At 68.6% G+C, this 22,032-nt stretch overlaps 6 protein-coding genes across 6 annotated transcripts in view; 2 read left to right on the top strand and 4 right to left on the bottom strand.

The window, feature by feature from the left end:
* CHLNCDRAFT_138972 (hypothetical protein) overlaps positions 1–1,773 on the bottom strand; it is a gene marked incomplete at both ends in the record, with an annotated part of 5,158 nt that extends 3,385 nt beyond the window's left edge. Inside the window, 5 exons of the mRNA XM_005844481.1 lie at positions 89–252; positions 490–671; positions 1,008–1,169; positions 1,391–1,525; positions 1,585–1,773. Of these exons, the coding sequence (XP_005844543.1) occupies positions 89–252; positions 490–671; positions 1,008–1,169; positions 1,391–1,525; positions 1,585–1,773 (832 nt within the window). The remainder of the gene's footprint in view (positions 1–88; positions 253–489; positions 672–1,007; positions 1,170–1,390; positions 1,526–1,584) is intronic.
* A 4,373-nt stretch (positions 1,774–6,146) lies between these two features.
* Positions 6,147–6,613, top strand: CHLNCDRAFT_138970 (hypothetical protein; the record flags this gene model as incomplete). Its single annotated transcript, XM_005844582.1, has 3 exons — positions 6,147–6,233; positions 6,321–6,466; positions 6,571–6,613. The coding sequence occupies 3 exons, from the start codon at positions 6,147–6,149 to the stop codon at positions 6,611–6,613; spliced, it is 276 nt and encodes a 91-aa protein (XP_005844644.1).
* Positions 6,614–6,682: 69 nt separating this feature from the next.
* CHLNCDRAFT_138969 (hypothetical protein) lies at positions 6,683–10,548 on the top strand (the record flags this gene model as incomplete). The annotated part of the gene is made up of 10 exons (XM_005844581.1): positions 6,683–7,611; positions 7,812–7,994; positions 8,198–8,319; positions 8,580–8,696; positions 8,938–9,086; positions 9,251–9,342; positions 9,582–9,668; positions 9,859–9,928; positions 10,166–10,190; positions 10,415–10,548. 10 exons carry the CDS (start codon positions 6,683–6,685, stop codon positions 10,546–10,548), a joined length of 1,908 nt encoding a protein of 635 aa, XP_005844643.1.
* A 207-nt stretch (positions 10,549–10,755) lies between these two features.
* On the bottom strand, positions 10,756–14,800 carry CHLNCDRAFT_138968 (hypothetical protein; the record flags this gene model as incomplete). The annotated part of the gene is made up of 11 exons (XM_005844480.1): positions 10,756–10,898; positions 11,145–11,303; positions 11,610–12,094; positions 12,378–12,539; positions 12,760–12,835; positions 13,032–13,064; positions 13,219–13,292; positions 13,476–13,616; positions 13,853–13,954; positions 14,248–14,374; positions 14,614–14,800. 11 exons carry the CDS (start codon positions 14,798–14,800, stop codon positions 10,756–10,758), a joined length of 1,689 nt encoding a protein of 562 aa, XP_005844542.1.
* Positions 14,801–15,015: 215 nt separating this feature from the next.
* CHLNCDRAFT_138967 (hypothetical protein) lies at positions 15,016–17,085 on the bottom strand (the record flags this gene model as incomplete). The annotated part of the gene is made up of 5 exons (XM_005844479.1): positions 15,016–15,477; positions 15,614–15,802; positions 15,913–16,150; positions 16,238–16,802; positions 16,929–17,085. The coding sequence occupies 5 exons, from the start codon at positions 17,083–17,085 to the stop codon at positions 15,016–15,018; spliced, it is 1,611 nt and encodes a 536-aa protein (XP_005844541.1).
* Positions 17,086–17,641: 556 nt separating this feature from the next.
* The window catches only part of CHLNCDRAFT_138966 (hypothetical protein), a gene marked incomplete at both ends in the record, with an annotated part of 6,140 nt that continues 1,749 nt past the window's right edge, over positions 17,642–22,032 (bottom strand). Inside the window, 10 exons of the mRNA XM_005844478.1 lie at positions 17,642–17,946; positions 18,080–18,264; positions 18,908–19,125; positions 19,341–19,620; positions 19,765–19,976; positions 20,140–20,340; positions 21,070–21,150; positions 21,395–21,607; positions 21,735–21,844; positions 21,967–21,988. Of these exons, the coding sequence (XP_005844540.1) occupies positions 17,642–17,946; positions 18,080–18,264; positions 18,908–19,125; positions 19,341–19,620; positions 19,765–19,976; positions 20,140–20,340; positions 21,070–21,150; positions 21,395–21,607; positions 21,735–21,844; positions 21,967–21,988 (1,827 nt within the window). The remainder of the gene's footprint in view (positions 17,947–18,079; positions 18,265–18,907; positions 19,126–19,340; positions 19,621–19,764; positions 19,977–20,139; positions 20,341–21,069; positions 21,151–21,394; positions 21,608–21,734; positions 21,845–21,966; positions 21,989–22,032) is intronic.

The raw sequence follows: 22,032 nt of genomic DNA, 5'->3' as shown, positions 1-22,032 counted from the left end.
CTCCATCCCGCTGCCGCCGCCACGCCGCCCCCCTCCACCCGCCCCCACTCCCCATACACACACACCTCAGCCGCAGGCCCGTCCGCACCTGAGTACACGCCCAGCGCCAGCAGGCTGAGGCCGCCCACCGCGGTCAGCAGGCGGTCTCGGTCGGTGAGCAGGGACAGCGCTGCAGAGCCCAGGTTGGAGAAGGTGGTGTTGATGGCCTCCACCAGCCGCTTGCGGTCCTCCTCCAGCTTGATCTGCAGCTCCCTGCGGTACGGCACGGTGCGGTATGGTACCATGTGGTATGGTACATGGTGCGGTACCAGCGTATGCACCTCCCCAACCCAACTCCGCACCTTCCCGCCAGCCCCTCAGCCTCCCCCTCAGCCACCACACCACCACACCAGCGCACACAGCACACCACAGCACACCACAGCACGGCACACAGCACAGCACAGCACAGCGCAGCACAGCACAGCACAGCAGGCAGAGCGCCGCCCTCACTCTCGGTAGATGTCCTTGTTGCGCCGCCGCTCCTCCGCCCGTCCCTCTGCCTCCGCCAGCGCCTTCTCCCGCTGCACCTCCTTCTCCAGCGCCGCCTTGTACTTCTCGGTGGCGCGCCGCTCAGCCTCAATCTGCTGCGCGATCGCCGCCTTCTCCGCCTCCGCGCGCTTGCCAGACTCCTCCTGCAGGGAGGGTGCCGGCGCGGGTGCGATGCAGGGGGGCAGGGGGCGGCATGAGGGGCAGCACGCAAACAGGCAGGCAGGCAGGCAGGCAGGCAGGCACGTGTGAGCGGCCGCGGCAGGCAGGTGTGTGCAGCAGGCAGGCTGAACAGGGCCAGCCTCGTCCGCCGCACCCCACTCCACGCATCACCAGCCACATCTGCAGCACCACCACACCACACCACACCACACCACCTCCACACATCACACGTCACACCTGCTCACCACCACACCTCCACACACACGCACACCGCCCCACCTCCACCCAACCACACCACCACCGCACACCACCCATCACACCTGCAGCGCCACCAGCTCCACGTTGCGCTGCCGCTGCTTCTCGTGCTCCGTCTCCATGCGCTTCCTGGCCAGCTCATCCTGGTACTGCGCCAGCTGCGCCTTCTGCTGCGAGTCCTGCTGCATCGACTTGCGCTGCTCCTCCCACCGCACCTTTTCGTGTTGCTGCGCGGGGCGGTGAGCGGGGGCAGCAGGGGGGCGGGCACGGGTGGTGAGCATGGGGAGGTGCGGGTGGATGAGCGGGCGCACCCAGCGCCGCCGCATTCGCCCAGCTGAGGTGGGCATGCATGCGGGCGCCTGGCGAGTCCCAGCTGCCGCCCAGGCGCTGCCCCGGCTGCCCCGGCTGCCGCCGCCGCAGCCGCCACCCGGTCTTTGGAGCCACTCACGATGGCTGCCTGCTGCGCCTGCGCCTGGAACTCAGCTTCCTTGGCCTTCAGCTCCTGCTGCTTGGTGGCCTCCTGGAACTTGATTTGCTCAAACACCTGCACTCGGAACAGGCGCTGGGGCAGCTTGAGTCGCGGCTGGCGGCGGCGGCGGCGGGCGGCGGCGGCGGCATGGTGCCATCACCACCGCGCCGCACCTTTTTGGCATACGGGCTCTTCTGTATCTCCCGCAGGGCCTTGGCGCCCCGCTCCAGGGCCTCAGGATCGAACATCTTGGCGGTGTCATCGGCGCATGCCGCCACTGTGGTGCCCAGCGCCACCCCAGCGATGCCCAGGGCAGCCCTCATGCCGGGCCCGGAGCGGGCCACGGCGCCGAGCAGCGACATGGCCCGGAGTGTGCTAGAACGCTGGGCAGGGAGGCGGCAAGGACCCTTGCAGCCAGCCAGCAATGCAGCAACTCCCGATCGAACAAGGGTTTTGCCCAGGAGAATGATAGCGAGCCTGGCTGAGAAGCTCTGGCGCCGCTTTCTTGGGCGTCAAGACGGCCGAAAAACGAGGGCCAGGGCTGGCCGATCGAGGCGCAGGCAATGCTGGGATTGTGCGATCGATCTCAGGACGCATATGCGAGCGGCAGGTAGGGTGCCGACACCGTCCGCAACGTGGGGCATGTGCGCGCACTGTGGCGGGAGCAGAATGCCGCCACTTGTGCAGTGAAGGCCAAGGCTGGAAAATCAAGGGTTCTTGCAGCAGCGCGGTCAGAAGAGATCATGCCGTTATATTTCGCCGAGGCAAGGTGACCAAACTCACAATCGTCCAGGGAGCACAGGCTTCCTGCGGGCATCGGCTGATCGCCGACTCGATGAAGGTCGTCAGTCCATGCAATTCCAGCTACCAGCCCACTGAAGGACTGATTTACTTCATGCTGGAAAATGCCCGCAGGTCAAGCCGATAAGCTATTGCATCACCGCTGGCATCATGAGACGCAGGTGGCGGCTGCAGGCGGGACTGCCGCCCAGTCGCAACTTGCTCGGCCCTCGTGGCCCGAGCGCATATGCGCCCCTCGCCACAACTTCTAGGCATCAATCTGCGCCTGCTGAATTGCCCACAGCCCCGCTTGAAAACCTAGCGACGTCGTCTTAGCGCCAGTTTTCATCGCGGTTCTCAGCAGAAGCACAACATGCGGATCGTGGTGAAGAGCGATGGCGTGCTGGTCGTGCAGCTGTCCTTCTGGAACCGCCTGGCCGCCGCCCGCTGCAGCGACGTGGTGCTGCCGCTGGCGCTCGTCAAGCTTCCTGTGCGGCGGCAGCCCCAGGAGGCCTTCCGGATCTGCAAGGGGCTGAGGGTGGGCACTGGCATACCGGGAGGCCTTATCGCAGGTGTGAATCTGGGCCCACACCTGCAGCCACACACGCCTTGCCGCTCCGTTTTCTCAGCAACTGCCTGCTGCCTGCTGGGCGCCCCCCACCGTGGCCCTCCTCCGTCCCTTGCCGCCTCTCCCCTGCAGGCTCTTTCTACCACCTAAGCAGCCCCCCAGACTTTTACTACATGTCCAAAGCCGAGCGCACCCTGGCCATCGACCTCCATTCGCCCCCCTGCCGCTACGGCAAGGCCATCCTTGAAGTGGGGCCCGGGGAGAGCGTGGAGGCAGTGGCGGCAGCAATAGAGCGAGCGGTGGAGGCACACGGTGCAGCACAAGCGGTAGCAGCGTCTGCAGCAGACGTAGGAGGGGAAGGAGAAGGGAGAGATGCGACAGCAGCGGGGGGTGCGCAGGAGCCTTCGCTGACCACCGCGTTGATGGGCTGACGTGCCAGCATTGCCCTTTGGTTTCCATTCAAGTGCAATTAGAGGAAACTGTTGCTGTGAGCCGACTGGCAATGCAGCGACGAAACCAAGCCAGCCAGTGGGCGGCGGGCAGGGAGGGTGGCAGCCGGCAGCAGTGGCGGCGGGTGGCCGGGAGCACAGACCGGGCCTTCTGCAACGCACTGGTCAGCAATCCACTGCGAAAAACGCAGCACAGCGGCTGTGAAGATGCGCGCCGGGGGCGCCAGGAAGGGATGAGCTGCCTCATTCCTGCTTTGCATCCCCCACAACTTACCCCAGTCGTGCCTGATCACTTGCGCAGCTCTTGTGCGCGCCTGGAGTGGCTGGCGCCCACAATTGCGCCCTGACACTCAATAACTTGTCTCCCTCCTCCACCTCCCCTTGCTGCCTCATCCTATCTGCACGCGACAAGCCATGCAGCTGCTGCGGCCCCTGCTCCTGAGGCGGCTGCGCGCCGCCCTTCAGCTCATTATTCCGGTGGCAGTGGCAGCGGACACGGCGCGCAGCGTGGTGGTAACCTACCAGCTCGCCCAGCAGCGGCTGAAGGTGAGCTGGGCGGCGATTGTGGCTGCACCTACTTCACCCGCCTGCCGCCGCCCACCCCCGCCGTGGCTGCTCCTCCCTCGCCACTGCCTCTCGCCTGCAACACCCCTGCCAATCCGCCTCACGCAGGAGTGGGAGGAGGAATACAATGAGGAGACGCAGGCAGAGATTCGGTCGCTGCTGCGAGCTGTGGCCCACCGCTGCGCCGCCAAAGACGGCGACTTCTGGCCCCCTGGCCTCTCCCTGGGCGATGCCCGCTCCCATGGCGGCCCCCACGGCAGCTTGGCCAGCGGAGCAGCAGCAACAGCGGAGGGCGACGAGGCGGCAGAGCAGGCAGCCGACATCTGGCAGCTGCTGGGCCTGACGGCCTGCGGCGGCAGCGGAGGCGGCGGTACCAACGAGAGTGCCTCGGCAGAGCTGGTGCCGCCGTCTGCGGCAGCTGCCGAGGCGGCGGCGGCAGAGGAGGCCAGGGCGCAGGCCCGCTGGGCGGCAGCCGAGGCCGAGGGCCAGCTTGTGAGCTACGAGCAGCAGCAGCAGCAGCAGCAGCAGGGCGCCTGCGACGCAGCGGCGGCGTCACGGCCTGCGCGGCAGGGCGCCACGCTGGTGGTCGTGTCGCTGCGCGAGGCACTGGGCCAGGTGGCGGGCAACGTAGCTGCCCTGCAGCTGCCCTGGAGCACGCTGATGCAGACGCCGCAGCCGCCGCCGGGCGTGGTGCGCGTCACGCTGGGCGACGTTGCTGACATCCTGGGCTCCACCTGCCCCGCGCGTGCCGCCGCCGACGGCGGCCACGCGCTGTGCCGCGCCGTGCTGGCGGCCGCGGACGCCGCGCGGGAGGAAGCGCGCCGCGCGCTGCCCTGGCCGCAGCTGCAGATCAGCCGCGTGTCGGCGCTCAGGTGGGGACAGGGTGGGCGGGACGGGGAGGGGGAGGCAGGCACTGTGGTCGGTCGGTACCCGACAGAACTGCACAGCTGCTGGTTAGGAGGGGGCCACCCGGCACCATGCCGACCTCTGCCTGACTTTGCCCCCTTTCACGTGGCCCCCGCAGGTGCGCGGTGGACTGGCACGGCGTGCACTGGCCCGGGCCGCCGCCGGAGCCGCTGGAGCGCCAGCTGGCGTGCTGCTGAGCTGGCGAGGCCCAGATGTGGGCCGCGGAAGTGCCCCTGAGCTGGTGCTCCCCTGAGCTGCTAGGCCCCACAGCGTCTCCCATAAACTGGGCGCTTTGACCCCTCCAGGGCAGCGAGCGCTGCGCCATTGTACGCCTGCGCTCGCCCTTCGCCTGCGCACTTCCGTCGCACCCTGTACCCTCCTTCTCGCGCCTTACTTCCTCTGGTCACACTCCTGCCAGCGCAGCTCTTGCGCTCCTTGCCCCGCCGTTTCATGTCCCCCCCTGCTGCCCAACTGCTCCTCCTGCGTGCCCGGCTGGTCCCTCGTTGCTCCGGCCTCTCAGCAGCAGAGTCTGAAGGAGCTGCTGCTGGTCTTTGGTTCGCTTGTACTCTCCCAACCAGTTCTTTCCTGTACCCGACGCCGCGCCTAATATGGTGGGCTTTCCCAATACAGCCTGCCCCTGCCCCTCTGCTCCCTGTACCACCCCGCCCCTGTGGCTCCTGTGCCAGCTCCAGCACACCTTGCCCATTTCATTGACCGCCAGCGGCCTTGATGGCTGCTCTGCGTTACGCATCTGATTCCCTGCACCTGGACCAAACTCTCCAGTCGCCCCTTGCATGCTTTGGTGATTGGCTGCCGCCTTCCTGATGTCAACACCCGGCGACGCACATTCCTGGGCTGCCGCCTCGCCGAATGATCAACGGCAGGGCTGCGCAGCCACACAAGGATGCAGCCACAGAAGGATGCAGCAGCATTGGAATCTAGGACAGCAAGCGGTGGGGCAGGAGTGGTGTGAGTCAGGGGCTGGAGATCTCAGGGGGCATGAGGTCCATGGCTGCAAACCCGGTCTCAGCGTCTCCGTGCTGTGACGCGGCGCAGCAGCATTGCTGTCGGGTATGGCGCCGAGCCAGGATGGCTGACGCTGAGCCAGTGCAGTGCATCCTGGCATTGGCGCTGGAGGAACACTAAAAGCGTTGCCGAAGCGTTGCCCAGACTACAGAGTGGGGCAAACCCCTTGAGCAACATCTGGAGCGGGCGGCGGAAAGACCGGCAGCAGCGGGACATTAGCTGCACATGCCGTGCAGCCACCCTGGCACCTGCACAAAGGGCAATGCAGTCAACTCGGGCGTGGTGCATGGAGCAGCTGGGCTCTTCAAGGGTGGGCTCGCCTCGTCCTGCATCAAGCGCCAGGCGGGATGCCGCCAGACGGGCGGCGCGCAAAGGACCAATGCGTGGCCTGCATTCTGGGTCTTGTTCAGGGGCGCACTCCCCTTCCTTCTGGCTGCGGCATATGGTGGCAACCGCGCTGGCGGGGAATCTGGTGCTGGTCGCCGCCTGCGCGCTATACGCCTACTACACTGCCTGGGTTTTGGTCACGGTGAGCTGCGCATATGCATTGACAAGGCGGCGCCGCGCCAGGCACACCGAGGCGCAAGTCCCATCATCCAGCTTCTGCTCCCTGCAGTCGTTCGTGGAAGAAGGCCAGCCAATACTTCGCCTGTTCCCTCCCCGCCACTTTGCGATAGCAGCGCCCGTGCTGGCGGGCGTGGTGCTCTTCGGCGTGACGCTCTGCACCCTTGGAGGCTTCATCGTGTCCTCTGAGCTGGGCAAGTGAGTGTGGTGCTTTTGTCACAGCTCCTAACAGCGCAGCGCCCACCCGCCGCTCTCGCCGCCACTCACCCGCCGCCACACCTGCCGCCGCCTGCTCCGTGCAGGCTCCGCCAGCAGTGGGCTGAGGCCAAAGCCAAGGCGGCGTAGTTCCAGCGAGTGTCATTCACCCAGGTCCTGCCTGCCTTGCAACCAGGGCTCGCCTGCCCTGCATCCACCATGGCGGCGGCGGCGGCGGCGCTCAGCGAGGAGGCGTTGCTGAATTGGCAGCAGCAGGTGGACGAGGTGCAGGCGCTGGAGGCCATCTATGGGGACAGCTTCCAGGTGCTGGAGGTCCGCGGGGTGCTGGAAAGCGGCAGCAGCAGCAGCAACGGCCACTGCGGCCATGGCACAGGAGGCGGCGGAGAGGAAGAAGAAGAGGGCGCGGGCACGAGCGGCCGTGGCAGCCGCACCAGCGGCGGCGGCGAGGGGCCGCCCCTGGATGCTGCCAGCCTGGCGGAGCTGGATGGGCCCTGCAGCCCCGCCTGGGCGCTGCACTGCAGCCTGATGGTTGGGGTGGAACCGCACGCGGGCCGCCTGCGCCTGCTGCTGCCTGACCAGCTGCCGCAGCAGCAGGACGTGCAGCAAGGCCCCTCTTCCGGCAGCGACGGCGGCAACGGCAGCCCCGGCGCGGGCCCCGACGCCGCGGCAGCAGAGGTACCGGCCAGCGGTACCGGCAAAACGACGGCCGGTGCAGGCTGTACCGTGCAGTACCTGCCGCCCATCTGCATGCAGCTTCGGCTGGGTGGAGGCTACCCTGGGCAGGAGCCGCCCGGCGTCAGCTTGTCGGCGCTGTGGCTGGGCGCGGCGCAGGTGGCCCGCCTGCAGCGCCAGCTGCTGCGGCTGTGGCACGAGCAAGGCCCCGGCGGGCCTGTGTGCTACACATGGGCCGACTGGCTGCAGAGCAGCGCGCTGCAGCACCTGGGGGGGGAGCAGGCGCTGCTGCTGGCGGATGACGCACCCAGCAGCGACGGCAGTACCAACGGCGGCGGGGTGGCGGCGGGGGAGCCTCGGGCCGGCAGCAGCGGCAGGCCCGACTCCCCTGGGGCAGAGGGCGGCGACGAGGTGGAGCAGGAGGTGGCGGAGGAGAGGCTGGTCAAGCTGCTGAGGTGCGGCCGGCGGTCAGGCCCCGCTGCCCACACCGCGCGCTGCCGTGCGCTGCGCTGCGCCGTGCTTCGCTGCGCGATGGGGATCGCTGCTGCTTGCACACAACAATACACACTCTGCGGTGCGTTCATCCTGTGGCACCCACCATGCGGTACCGCACCCCGCGGTACTCACCCTGCGGTACAGCATCCCCCCCGTGTAGGTACGATGCGGTCCAGGAGCACGCCGCTTTCCAGCGCGCCCGCCACACCTGCGGCGTGTGCCTGGAGGAGGCACCCGGCACCGCCTTTGTGCGCCTGGAGGGCTGCCGCCACGCGTGGTGCGCGTTGTGCCTGGCGGAGCAGGCCCGCATTCACGTGGCGGAGGGCGGGCTGGAGAAGCTGAGGTGGGTGGCGGCCGGCCAGCTGGCGCCAGCTGGCGCCGGCGGGCGGCGGCGGGTGGCAGCGGGACCATCGTGTGCACGCGTCAGTGCTGGTGCTAGCACACCCTACGGACGGCGCTGCCAAGCGCGCTTCTTGCTTGCGGCCATGCCATTGCCATTCATGCGTCGGCCCCTGCCCCTCCGCACTTCCCCCTTGGCGCTCGCAGGTGCCCCGACCCTGGGTGCGGCGCGGCGCTGGCGCCCGGCGTGCTGCGCCGGGTGCTGAGCCCCGACGACTTTGGGCGCTGGGAGCAGCTGACGCTGCAGCGCACGCTGGACACGATGCCGGGTGGGTGGGCTGGGGGAAGTCCCCTAGGGTTCTTAAGGGATGAGCTCCTGCAACCCGCGGGCCTGTGGGCAAGGCGGCTCCGGCCTGTCTTTCCCGTCCATGCTGCACGCACGCACGCTCACAGCGTCCTGCCATCCCAGCAGGCGCTTGGCCGGCCGGCTGCCCAGCTGCGCCGCCGCTGCTCCATCTCACACGCCTCGCCCTCCCCCTTCCCCACCCCCTCCCACTTGGCCGCCCGCCCTGCCGCCTGCCTGCCGCAGACGCGGCCTACTGCCCCCGCTGCAGCAGCCTGGCTCTGGAGGATGCTGACTCATGTGCCCAGTGCCCCACGTGCCTCTTCGTCTTCTGCTCGCTCTGCAACGAGGGCTGGCACCCGGGTGCGAAGGCAGGGCAGGCAGCCCGCCCCGCGCGGCCGGGCCAGGCGTGCCCCAAGCCAGCCAGCTGCAGGGGCGCGGGGACGGCCGCTCGGTGCCCGCTGCACTCCCCATGCACCCGCTTGCCACCCATACTGCGCGTCTCTCCTGCCAGCTCCCCTGCCTGCCTGTACTGCCTGCCCGTACTGCCAGTACCTGCACACACCCCACACACTCCCACACACTCCCATGCTCACCCCCGCAGGCACCACCTGCGTCAGCGCGGAGACCAAGCTGGCAATGGTGCGGCGCAAGCTGGCGGGGGGCGGCCGCGCCGCCGTGGACGACCTGCGCCGCCAGGAGCAGGAGCTGCTGTCGCTGGCGCAGATAGAGGCGGGTTGGGCGGCGCTGTGTGTGTGTGTGTGTGTAATGCATGTGTGTGTGCGTGGTGGTGTGTGTGTATGTGAGTTGAGGGGGTGGTCATTGCTGGCAGCAGTGTGTGGGTTTGGTGAAGCGCTCGGTGGCAGCAGCCTCGGCGGCTCCAACCGCCGCCCGTCGCCTGGCCCCGCCTGCCGCAGAAGATGTCCAAGCGGTGCCCTCAGTGCGGCATGGCCACACAGAAAGCAGAGGGGTGCAACAAGATGGCCTGCGGCGGCTGCGGGGCCTACTGGTGCGGCGCGGCCCCGGTGGCGCCGCGGCCCGCGCTTGCCTCTGCCAGCATGGCCCGCGGCACTTGCATGGCTGCCCCACGTCTGCCTCCCGCCTTCCATGGCGTGGAAGGCATGCCACGTGTTCATCTCACAGAGCTCCATCTGTTGGCGACCCCACTTTGCACCGATGCGCCTGACCCCTGCCCTGCCCTCCGCTGTCTGTGCCTGCCTGGCCCCTGCCCCTGCCCCGCGCCTGCAGGTGCTGGCGGTGCGGCAAGGAGATCGACGGCTACCGCCACTTCCGCTCGGGCCAGTGCATCCTGTTTGACGAGGCGGAGATACTGAGGTGTGTGTGTGTGTGTGTGTGTGTGTGTGTGTGGTTGGGTGGCTGGCTGTTGAGGCGGTGTGTTTGTGGAGGTGCTGGTGTGGCTGGTGTGTGCGTTTGGTGCCAGGCGGAGGAGGTGGTGGAGGTGTATCGTGGAGTGGGGCGCGTGAGGTGCTCACTGCCCCCACTCCGGCGCCCAGCCCTCCCGCAGGTGGGAGGCGCAGTGGGAGGAGATGCAGGCGGCGGCGAGGGTCATGGCGGCAGGGCTGCGCAACGAGATGGTGGGGGAGACGGCGGCGCGGGGCGGCGGCCGCCCACGCGGCTGCTTCTGCCCGCAGGCAAGCCGGGGGCGTGCTGGGGGGCTGAGTGGGCGGCAAAGAGAGAGAGAGAGAGAGAGAGTGTGTGAAATGCGCAGCAGGGCGCTGCAAGGGGTGGCTGCGCTCAGCCCTGCGCCGGCTTGCCGGGCGCGTAATCTGACCGGCGTGCCTCCTCGACTCCCTCCCTCGCCTGCTGTGCAGTGCGGCCAGGTCAACCACAAGATAGGTGAGCGGGTGCGTGGGTGGGTGGAGCTTTTGTGGGGAGCAAAGGGTAAAGCAGGGCCTGGGGCTGTGTGAGTGGGTGGGGAGGTGCCGAGGGCGGCGGAACACCTGCCCAGCACCTGCGCGCCTCTCCCCAGCTCTCCAATCCCCGCCCCAATCCCCTGGCCAGCTGAAGCGCCCCGCCCCCGCGCCCGCGTGCCCCTCCCCTGCGCCGCGCTTTCCTCGCAGGCAACAACAACCACCTCGCCTGCTGGTCCTGCACCTCCCACTTCTGCTACTGCTGCCGCGCGGTGCTGCGCGGGCGCGGCGCGGGCGGCTCCCACTTTGGGCCACGTGGCTGCAAGCAGCACTCTTCCGAATGACCGGCCGAGGCCCCGCGGCGGCGGACTAGGGCAGCCTGGCCTCGCACGCAGCCGCCAGCCCTGCGCCATTGTTGTTCCTGTTGCCAGCAGCCACGCCGGCAGCTGCTTACAGTCCGGGGCATGTAAGAAAAGCACAGGAAGAGTGGCATGCATGGCATTCGCCCCGCCTCGCAGCGGGCGGCGCCCGAGGCCCCCGCCGGGCCGCGCTCACCGCCGCGCCGCCGTCCGCTGCGGCAGCTTGGCCACTTTGTACTGCCTCACGCTCGCACCAAACTTGAACACGCTGCCCACCCGCAGCTGCTTGGGCACCTTCGCCTTGATCCAGGCGTCATCCACATTGGTGCCGTGGGCTGCGGAACAGGAGGAGGAGGTGGAGGAGGTGGAGGTGGCGCGGATGGAAGCCTCGAGGCCCAGGAAGGAAGGCTGCTGCCGCCACGGGCAAAGAGCGCAAGTTGCACTGCAGCCTGGCAGGCCCCGCAGGCCAGCCAGGCAGCACCCCAGCAAATCCAAACACACACACACACACACACACACACACACACACACACACATCCACCACACACACACTGTGCATACCCAGCTGCAGGCCGCCTCACCCGACCCCATGTCTGTGACAAACAGGTTGCCCGCGCCGTCTGTGGTCAGCTGGGCATGGGCGCGCGATATGGACAAGTGCTCCAGCTGCACGTCGCACGACGGCATCCGCCCAAACACGCACTCCTGGCTCACCCGCCACAGCTCCACCACCAGATGGCCTGCAGAGGGGTGGGGGTGGGGGTGGGTGGAGGAGCGGAGGGCAGTGGGCGGCAGAGAAGGTGACGAGGGAAGAGGAGGCAGCAGGGGAGGTGAGCGGCAGGGGAGATGAGCAGCAGGGTCAGGGCAGGGGAGAGGGGCAGCCGGGCGCTGGCGCTGGGCAGGTGGGGAATAGGACGGGCCGCAGGGGAGCCCAGCAGGCGCGCTGGCGGTGCTAGCACGCAGGGAGTCTGGTAGTGTGGTGGCGTGGCAGCGGCAGCAGGGTGCCTGGGGAGCAGCAGGGCGCGAAGGAAGTGGGGCACACCTACCTAGCGACTTGCCCTCCCGCACCACCTCCAGCACCGCTCCCTCTGTGCTCTCCACATCCACACGCTCCTCCTCCTGCTGCTGCTGCGCTGGAGCAGGCTCCGCAGCGGCGCCGCCACGGGGCTCCTCGTCCCGCCGCCGCCGCTCCCTGCTGCCGTCACGCCGGCGATCCCTGCTGCGGCTGCGGCTGCGCCGCCGCTGCCGGTCTCTGCTGCGGCTGCGGCTCCTGCGCCGCTCCCGGCTGTGGCTGCGCCGCCGCCGGTCTCTGCTGCGGCTGCGGCTGCGCTCCCGCCGCCGCTCAAGCTCGCCACCCCTTTCGGCCGGCAGCGGCGCCTTGGGCGGCGGGGCCGGCGCCTGCGCCTTGCTGCCAGCTGGCGCTGACGTGGCGCCAGCTGGGATGAAGGTCACCTGCACCTTGGGCTCGACTATTTCCGCCACCACCGGGGCGTCGGCGCCGTGGAAGCCGGCAAAGGCGTCGGCGTTGCTCCTGCGCAGCAGCATGTCGGGGCCAGGGGATGCGCCATCGGGGCAGGGGTCCAGCCGAGAAGACAAGCGCATGCCCAGGAGAGGCGAGGAGGCAGAGGCCAGACGCAGGCAAGCAGGCTGCACACACAGCCCCGCGTGAAGCAGATGCAGGCAGGCCTTGAGGCGGCGGGCCCGCCAGCAGCGCGGCTGGACAGCAGCTCAGAGCAGGGGGCATCTATACAGCCACACGCTCACAGGCATTCTCAACAACACACACACACAAAGACCAGGGCGTGCACACACACCCTACCACCACCGCCGCCGCCGCCGCCGCCGCCGCCAGGCCCCACCTCTCCGCGATACCCAGCTGCGCCTCCAGCGCGCACAGCGTGCGCCAGAAGCCGTCGTTCGGCGCCACCAGGCTGCGCCTCGCCTTGGTCAGCTCCAGCGCCCGCTGCGCGCTCCACCTGCGCCAGCGGGAGGTTGGTTGGCGGCAGAGGAGGAGCAGGACGGCCAGGGTAGGCAGAGCCAGGCTGGCTGGGCGCGTCACGGCACAGGCTGCAGCACAGGTGCAGCCTGCTTTTCAGCCAGCGCAGGCAGACAGGCAGGCAATGCCTGCAGGACCATGCCGAGCTGCAGGACCACTCTACAGGATGCGCCGACCACGGCCCACCCCCATCCACCCACCTGTGCTTGCGCATGAGGTAGGCGATGCAGAGGGTGGCTGAGCGGGAGACGCCCGCGCCGCAGTGCACCAGCACGGCTGCAGGAAACAGGGAGTGCAGCAGGTGTGCGTGTGGAGGGCGGGCTGGGAACGTACTGTGGGGCGACAAGTGTGGGCAGGTGCGCAGGCACGGCAGGCAGCTGCACTGGCAGAGGCAGGTCCAGCCCGAAGATTCCACACATAACAACGAGCGGCTGCACCGTGCGGCACTGCACCGGCCAGCGCCGGCACTCACCCCGCTTGGCGGCGCGCGCCTCCTCGATAAAGTCTGCAGGCAGAGGCGGTGGGCAGCAGACCGGGTGCCACAACTCACAGGCAGGACCATGGCGGCAGGCAGGCTAGCAACTCTCTCTCTCTCTCTCTCTCTCCCCCCCCCCCCCACACACACACACACACAACCCACCCTGGCTGACCTCGCTCACCATAGGCGGCCCGCAGGTGGGCAGAGATGTCGGCAGTCTCGATGTCAGGCAGCTCGATCTTCAGGTGGCTGTACCTGCGAGGATGGGGCGGTACGGGGTGGTAGAGACGGACGGTACGGGGCATACAGAGGCGCTGCCAGGAGGCCGGCACGTCCACACTGTGCGCACCGAATATACGTCCACCCCCACCCGACCCACACACGCGCAGGCGTCCCCCCCCGCCCCCCTCCCACCGCCCACACGCTGGCACACCTCACCTTCCCGGCGGCAGGCGCAGGTTGTCTGGGTTGTTGTGGATGGTCACCACCGCCCGTATGCCCAGCTCGGCGTGCCGCTCCAGCGCCTCTGCGTGCGACCAGTCGCCCAGATACAGGAGCGGCTCCAGCTGGGAGGGGTAGCTGCAGGGGGAAGGTCAGGTGGTTGCGGGCGCAGCGGTGAGGTGGCAGGAGTGGCGCAGGATGCGGGGTGCCAGGATTGAGGCGAGGGCGGGGCACGGCCAGCTGGACGGCGACAGCGGGCCATGAGTGCAGGCCACGCGCGGCATGACATGACCGGCATAAGGCTGCAAGTAGAGACCCCCCAGGGCAGCCCCAAAGGGCCCAGCGCCTCGAGGCGTGGCGGCAGCACGGCTCACCGCCGCCCCGCCCCCGCCCGCACAGATGTGGTGACCAGGAAGGGGTAGCGCTGCTGGAAGGCCTCCAGACCCTCGCGGAACACTGCGATGCTGCGGGCGCGCCTGCGCGCAGGCAGCAGGGGGCATCGCGGCGGCAGGCAGGTGGGAGCGGGCCCAGGCAGCACCGAATCAGGCGGAGTTCGGGTGGGTGCTGTGCAGGCTGCCGAGCAGCCAGCCTGACGGCAGCAGCAGCGGTGCCGCCAGGAACGCAGCCAGCGGCAGCGGCAGCGCCAGCAGCAGCAGCAGCGGAAGGAGCAGCAGGCAGCGACAGCAGCAGGAGGAGCGGAAGCAGCGGCAGCAACAGGAAACAGCCAGGGGCCTGCTGCCGCAGCTGCCGCCACTCCGTCACCACCCACTTTTCATTGGCCAGGAAGGCGACGACGGGGTGGTCCCGCTTGAGCCCTGCCTCGCCATACACGATGCAGTCCTTGTTCCACCAAACATCCGTGCTCCACTTGAGGTCATACTCGCACTTGGAGTAGTCTGCAGGCGGGCAGGGCAGGTGCAAGCTCAAGCCCTCAATCTTGCCCCGCCTACTTCCAAGCCCATGGATGAAGGAGCCTGAGCTGAGCTCCTGCAGCGTCTGTGCGTCAACTTGACGCCCAGTTCTGGCGGGCGGTGGGCACCGCCCGCCAGCGGCGGCAGGCCGCGGCGGTGAGCGGATGGCCCCGATCGGCCGGCGGCAGCCTGCCACAGCGATTCTCCGTCGCATGCAGCCCTACCTAGCAGCGTGCCGCCGCTGGCAGGCAGCCTGATGCAGTATGAGCCGGCGATGTGGCCCCTGTCCCACTTTTTCTTGTCTCGAACGTCGATTATGAGCGTCTTGGGGTCGTGAGGGCAGGCTGTGAACACCCGGAACACCGCATCCGCATCGCACACCGCCACCACCTGCGCCTTGCCCTCCGTCATGCTGCTTGCGCACTCCTAGTGCGATTTGGAACGACGATGCGAGATGGATACCGCTGAGGCGCCTGGTGCCTGAAACCTTTGAGGCGGCGCTGCCGCCTCGTCGCCGCTCTGGTGCATGTGCATGAGTTTGCTGTCACGAAATTAATGCTACCACAAAACCGAATTCGAGACATTGGGATACAGCCAGAAGAGAAGCACTTGCTAGCAGGCAAGGCTCAGCCGTTGTGCGACGCAGCCCGCAGCAGCCTGCAGGCTGCCCGGTGCTGCGGCCACTCCTGCCGGCTGCACGCCTCGCTGCAGAAGCGCACTGTGCGGCAGCCGGAGCAGAGGCGTCCCCTGGGGGCTGCCGCCTCGCTGGCGCCCGCCAGCCTGCTGCACCGCGGGTTGGCGCACTTGAGCACCGCCAGCGCCCGTGCCCGCCGCACCGCCAGCTGCTCTCCCTCGGGGCCAAGGGGCTGCCTTCGTGGTGAGGCGCCGTCGCCTGCAGCTGGCTGCTCCTCCTGCTGCTCCCCAACCAGCGAGGCAAACAGCGGCAGAGCCTGCCTGCGGCGCTGCCCATCTTCCGAAGCCAGCCCCTCCACACACAGCCGCACATCACCCCGCTTCGAAGGGTCCACTTGCAGGTGGGGCGCCAGCTGGCGCAGCAGGAGCAGCAGGCACCGGTAATGCGTCTTGCCCTGCAGCAGGATGGCAGGCGCACACCTTGCTGCCCGATACCTCCGCGCAGCAGCCGGGCCTAGCCAGCGTCACCCCTGCCGCGGAAAGCACGCCACCCTCGGCATACGCCTGCGTTGCAGGCTCCCTGGGGCACACCTGCGGCGCCTGCCAGCTGGCGGCCTCCGCCAGCGCTGCGCCAGACGCGCACAGCATGCGCATCAGTGCCCTGAGCTTCACCAGCCGTGGCAGCACGGCTGGCTCCACGTTAGCCACCAGGTTCAGCATGTACAGTGGGGCATCCCAGTCATCAAGGTTGGCACCGCCGCCGCCGGGCGCACATAAGCCCTGCACACAAGGGGTTCGCGCACACCACGCCAGTGCATGCTTGATGACATGCCAGGTAAGCTGGAGATGGGACAAGGCGTTCTGAGCAGAGACAGCGAGCAGCCACCCACCCGCAGGCCCCGACAGGCCACCTCTGCCAGCAGGGAAAGCGTATCCATGCCGGCGGCCGCCGCGCTGGCGGTTCCCAGCAGCAGGCGCCAGAGCGAGGCCAGCGCCTGCTCTTCGGCCTTCAGCAGCACGTTCAGCATCACACAGCGCTTTCGATCCACCCCGCTCTGGACGGTGCCGGGAGGGAGCGGGAGCGCCGATAGGGTGCCCAGGAACAGAAGCAGGCAGCACTCCAGCCGCCTGCAAAGGACGCCAGCGACGCGACTCAGCTGCTGAGCGTGGTGGCAGGCACCGCCGGATGTTTCAACAACCAAAACAAACGCGCACCTGGCATAGGGGCCCTGCTCGTTGGCGGGCAGCCGCCCCATCATGGTGTGGCTCAGCGCGTATGTATGCATCGTGGACTGAGATAGGCAACATCCCAGGGACACAGCTGTGGACTCAAACACGATTGGCGCCTGCCCGCCTGCCGGCGACGGGTCTGGAGCTGCCGCGCAGCTGCCAGCTGCCGGCGCCCCTGCCGCAGCGCCGCCGCTGCCAGCTGCCGCCGTGCTGGAGGGGCGCAGGTGCGGCTCCATTGTGTGGGTGAGCTGGCAGGCGGACAGCAGGGCGTGGAAGCTGGCGAGCGCGTTGCCCGGCGAAGCCGCCGCCTCCCAGTCGGAGATGAACAGCAGGGATGCCACCACCTTGGGCAATAGCATGGCCAGCGCCACGCAGAGAGCCTCCGTGTCCAAGCCGTCAGATCTGGACATCAGCAGCGCGTCGGCGCCGCCCGCCGCTGCCACCAGTGCACCCATGCTGCGCCAGCTGGCGCCGAAAGAATCCGTCTCCTGCGCCGGCTGGCTCGCCAGCAACGGCGCCAGGCGCAGCAGCGCCTCAGCGGCGCGGCAGGCTGCAGCACAGCTGTCAGGAACGCAGAGTGAAGGAGCCAGCGAGCCATCCGAGTGGTCATTTGCAAGGGCACCACCATACTGCGCCCAATCGACCAACACACTGACCCATGGCTGCCCCAGCGCACCCCAGCACTGTGCGCCAAAGCTGCTGCTGCTTTGGGCAGCTCCCGCCGCAGTGCTATCTTGGGCCGCGGTCGCCGCTGCCGCTGCAACCTCCCCCGCCAGCTGGCACAGCAGCGGCAGGCCGCCGGGCCCGCCCAGCTGCTGCAGCAGCGCTGCCATGTCCGCTCCTGGCAAGCCCTGCTGCATGGCTAGCTGGCACACGGCGCGCCCGAGCCGGGCATGTAGACTCAGGCACGCCAGCAGCAGGGCTGCCTGCTCTCTGCCGTCCCTGGCTGCCTGCAGATGTGGGTGCGCCGCGAGCGCTCCCGCAGCAGCCAGAAGGCTGGTGTGGCTCGCCGCTGCCTCGTGCTGATGTGTGGCGGCAATCAAGCTGTCACTTGAAGCCAACACTTCAACCATACACCGGAGACAGGTGCACCGGTCACAATCCTGGACAGCCGCGTCCTGCTCGGACTCTGGCATCACAATGCCGCGGGCGCACCACCGCAGCACCTGCTGCTGCACCACGGGCCGCCGCTCCAATGCGGTATGCAAGCCGGAGCAAGTGCCTGTCGTGAACAGGCTCCACAAGGCCGTAACTGTGCTGGCAGAAGGCGTGTGATGTCCTGCGGCCAGGGCTGGCAGAGTCCCAGGCAGGTGACAGGGGAGAATTCCATGCATGGGAATGCAGGCAGGCAGGAGGCAAGATGCAAACGAGGAGGAGGCCGCAATGGGCCTAGCTGTTATGGCGCACCAGTGACCCACCCTCTGCAACCATCCATGCCAGGGAGGCTTGGGAGAGGGTGGACACAAAGGGGAGCAGCTTCTGCGGCGTGAGCACCGTGGCCGCCAGCACGGCTGCCACGCGGGGCGGCATCACAGGCGGCTCCACGGCCGCCAGGCCAGTCAGCCACACGATGGGCAAGCCGCAGGCGCTTAAGCACTTGTCCAGCGAGTCTGGAGCGGTGCGGCTGGGGCTGGGCCCCGAGACCGCTGCCGCCAGGTGCTGCAGCTGTGGCAACACACATTCCAGGGGCGCCGCTGCAACACGGGGCAGGGGCAGGCAGGCAGGGAGGAATGAAGAACGCTTTGTCAAGCAAGCACGGCCGGCACAGCCTGTCAGATACTGTGGCCAACCTGCCCAGCTGGTAGCGCCGAAAGCCTCACCACCCACCTGCCGCAGTCAGCAGTCGGACCCAGTCGCCTTCCACCAACTCCAGCGCCCCGCATCTCAGCAGCGGCAGCGTCGCCGAAAGGCAATCGCACACCAGCAGCGCGAGGACTCCTCCGCCAACCACTGGCCCACTTTTGAGGGGTACGGTGACGTCGGCCAGACAGGCTGCCAGCTCAGCGAATCCCCTGCGGCGGCGGCAGCGGTGGCGGCGGCGTTCGGGGGCACCGCTGGCCCCCGCCTTTTTTTCCGACAACCCGTGCAGAAGTTAATTACCTCGCAATTGAGGGGGGAACAGCCTCTCCACTGCCCACTTGGTAACACTTTTCGTGGAAAGGGTTCGAATTTCAACAATTTCTCCTCCTCGAACAGCCGGCCCCTAAAGTGGGCCATTTCCTTAAGCGGGCCCAGAGCTCCGTGGATTTGCTGCCAGTCAGGCTGTCCGTTTGGGCTCTCCATGATTTGGTACCAAAAGGGCCAGCGGCTGACATCCAGCATGCAAGCAAACGTTGCTATCAGGAAGAATGCAGCTGGCTGCCCTACCCATGCGCAGCTGGCGCCACCTCGCCGTCCGCTGGTCCATTGATGCATGCACTTGCAGCAATGCGGGCAGGCCTGGGTTTGATGACAAGTCAAACCTGCCATTACCTTTTATAAACGGGTTGTAACCAGTCAGTCAGCTACATGCCTGTAACCTTTGCCCACGGGGTTCCAACTATACCTGCAAACAGTTGCTTGGCATCCATCACCACCACCGCCCTCAACTCTTTCGCCGCAGTACGGGCCCGGGGCACCGCAGGAAGATGGCTGTGTTTTACATCATGGATGCACTTTTTATGGAGGCGCGGCTTCAGCTGGGCGGCGGCCTGGGTCGCGGCGAGGGTGGCCTGGGTCGTGGGCGAGGTGTCCGCTGGGGCCTGGGAGGCGGCGGCTGGGGCCTGGGCGGCTTGGGAGATGGCAGCTTGGGTCTCGGTGGCGGCCTGGGCGGCTTGGGAGATGGCAGCTTGGGTCTCGGTGGCGGCCTGGGTGGCTTGGGAGATGGCGGCGGCCTGGGTCGCGGAGGGGTGGGGGGCTTTGGAGGACGTGGTCTGGGCGGCGGGAGAGGTGGGCGTGGTTTGGGCGGCGGACTCGGCTTTGGGCGAGGAGGCGGAGGGCGCGGCGGCTTGGGCGACGGCGGCTTGGGTTTGGGCGGCAGCGGGCGCGGCGGCGGCGGCCGCGGCGGTCGCGGCGACGGCGGCGTGGGGTTCAAGTAGCCAGTCTGGACCGCCGTGAAACCAAACACGGCATTGTCGAAGCGCAGGGTGAAGGTGCCGGGCGTCATGCGCAGGTAGCAGGTCTGGGTGTCGGCCACGAGGGAGAAGGTGTCGCAGCCGGCGGCGGCGCACAGGTTGCAGCAGCCGCCCCAGGACGCTACGCCCTCGTGCACCTGGTCTCCGCCGCCGCCCAGCAGCGCGCTCCCCGAGGTGGAGGCGGCGAAGCGGGCGGAGATGACGGGTGAGCAGCGGGGGGACGGGACCACGGGCGGCGGCAGCGGCGGCCGGGGGCTGGGCGGCCGCGGGGACGGCGGGGGCGGCCTCGGCGGGGGCCGCGGCGGCGGGCTTGGAGGCGGGGACGGCGCTGGGGGCGGGGCCGGCGGGGCCGGCGGCGGGACGGGCGGCGGCGGGGAGCACTGCCACTGCGACGGGCACACGCGGCGGGACTGCGCCTGCAGCACATAGGTGCCTTCCGACGCGTCGGCCACATACCAGGGCGGGAAGCTGCCGAGGTTCTGGTTTGGCACATTGTACAGCCGCGGGTTGAAAAAGTCTGTGGCCGCCGAGGCGTTGCACACAAACTTGAGGATGAAGGCACCGGTCACGCCGACCACGTTGGCGCAGTTGCCCGGGGTGGGGGCATAGACCTGCGGGGGCAGGGTTGGAGGAGGGCTGGAGGGGGGTTGGAGGGGAAGAGGGTTGGAAGATGGATGCTGCCAACCCCCCCTGGGGCCCGCGCCCCCCGCCCCTGGCGCGCGCAAACTCTGGGCACGCCCGTCGGCGCGGCCACGCGAGCTGCCGCCGCCGCACCTGGCGCGTGGCGCTGGACTGGGCGGGGCAGAAGATGGCGGTGGTGTTGGTGGCGGTGTTGATGCCAGACCCGGCTTGGGAGCGAACCTCTTGGATCACCTGCACCTCTACCCCCCGCACCACGCGATAGGTGATGTAGATGGTAGTGGTGGAGTCAGAGACGGGCACGAAAGTCCCCTCCATGACCGTCCCCACCGGCAGCTGCAGGCAAGTAGGGGGCAGGAGGGCAAGCCGGGCAGGCGTGGTGCCGGCAGGTCAGGGCAGGGCCAGACGCTGGCTGTGGAGCCAGGCTGCGGCGCATGGCACCTGCCAGTGGGCCGGGAGCATAGAAATTTGCTCTCTTTCTCTCTTTCTTTCTTTCTAGAAGCATGACATGCCGCCGCAGCTGGCAGCAGTGTGCCTGGGCTCGGGCAGCAGCATCTGCAACGGCCGGTCCCAGGCGTGCGGGGCAGCCCGGCCCACCTCGCTGATGGTGTTGCAGGGTGTTGGCGGCAGCGGAGGCGGGGAGGGTGGGCGGGGAGAAGGCGGCGAGAGCCTGCAGCGCGGGTCGTGGCGGGCAAAGAAGGCAACGCTGGGTGAGGTGTGGGAGCCAGAGAGGCTCGCGGGCTGCAGCTGGCGGCAGTGGCGGCACACCGCGCGGGCCTGCTGCAGCACAGGCGTAGGGCAGCATGTGCGCCGACACCAGCCTGCTGCTGCCCGGTGACTCACGTGGGCGAGGGTGGTGCAGGGGGGGGCGGGGGGCTGGGAGGAGCGGGGGGCCTGCGCCAGCGGGGCCGCCCACATGCAGCGCGGTAAGGTCACACAGGAGGGCAAGCAGGCAGGCAGGCAGGCAGGCGATGCTGCGGGGAGCGCCTCCTGCGCTCCCACCATACCACACACGCTGCTGGTGGCACAAACAACCGCAGGCTGCAGCCGGCCTGCTTCGCTCACAGAGGCGCTGGGAACGGCGGGGATGGCGGATGCGGGGGAGGAGAGGGCGGCAGCGGCGGCGAGCACTGCCAGGTAGATGGGCTGCAAGGACGCGGGCAGAGGCGAGCGGGAGCGGCGCTGCAACGTCAGACGCCGCGGCCTGCCACGCTGCTGCAAAGCGGGGGCACCGCCATCTCAAGCACTGTGCACCACGGCTGGCAGGGGTGGACGACCAGCGGTGCTGGCGCATGCCATGTGTTCCGAGCAGACATGGCTGATGCCAGCAGCCCATCCCCAGCCGGCCCAGCCGTGCCATGTGCCAGCTGCCGGTACCGGCTCACCACACTCGGGTGGACGCCACTGTGAGGTTCAGGGTGCAGGAAAAATAGTCGAAAGAGAACCAGGGCACGGGGGCGCCCTGCCAGGGCGGCTCGAAGAGCGGCGGGTCAAAGGCGTCGGAGCCGTTGGCGGCGGGGGAGCACGCGTAGGTGACGCGCGTGGTGATGACCTGGGCGGTGGCGGCACACAGGCCCGGCCCGCCCACCACACCCCAGTACACCTGCTCGAGAAGGGAGCGCGGCAAAGCGTGGGGGAGGCAGGTGTCAGCCGGCTGGCCTGCATCTGCCCATTGGCGCGCAAGCCCCTGGCGCGGCCAGGGCTGGAAAACGCCTGGAGCAGCCCTGCACCTGGTATGTGGCGTTGGAGAGGCCAGGGAAGAAAGTGCCCATGGAGACGGCGTTGAACAGTGTGCTGGCATTGGGGCCCTCCAGCTGCACGTTGCCCAGCAGCACTTCCACTGCGTTCGGGCAGCAGCAGCAGGGCACGGTGCGGGTAGCGGCGAGCACGGGCGAGCGCCCACGAGGTAGGAGGGCGGCGGGGAGGCGTTAGTGGCCTGGGCACGCGGCTGGCGCCCCTCACCCTTGTTCACCACCCTAACCGCCTGGTGGAGGGAAGGCACGATGGTGCCAAATGCGCCCTGTATAG

Source organism: Chlorella variabilis (genome assembly GCF_000147415.1).
Source record: "Chlorella variabilis unplaced genomic scaffold CHLNCscaffold_22, whole genome shotgun sequence".
Lineage (NCBI taxonomy): Eukaryota > Viridiplantae > Chlorophyta > Trebouxiophyceae > Chlorellales > Chlorellaceae > Chlorella > Chlorella variabilis.
The sequence above is the reverse complement of the archived record's forward strand: the minus strand, read 5'-3'. Positions and strand labels throughout refer to the sequence as shown.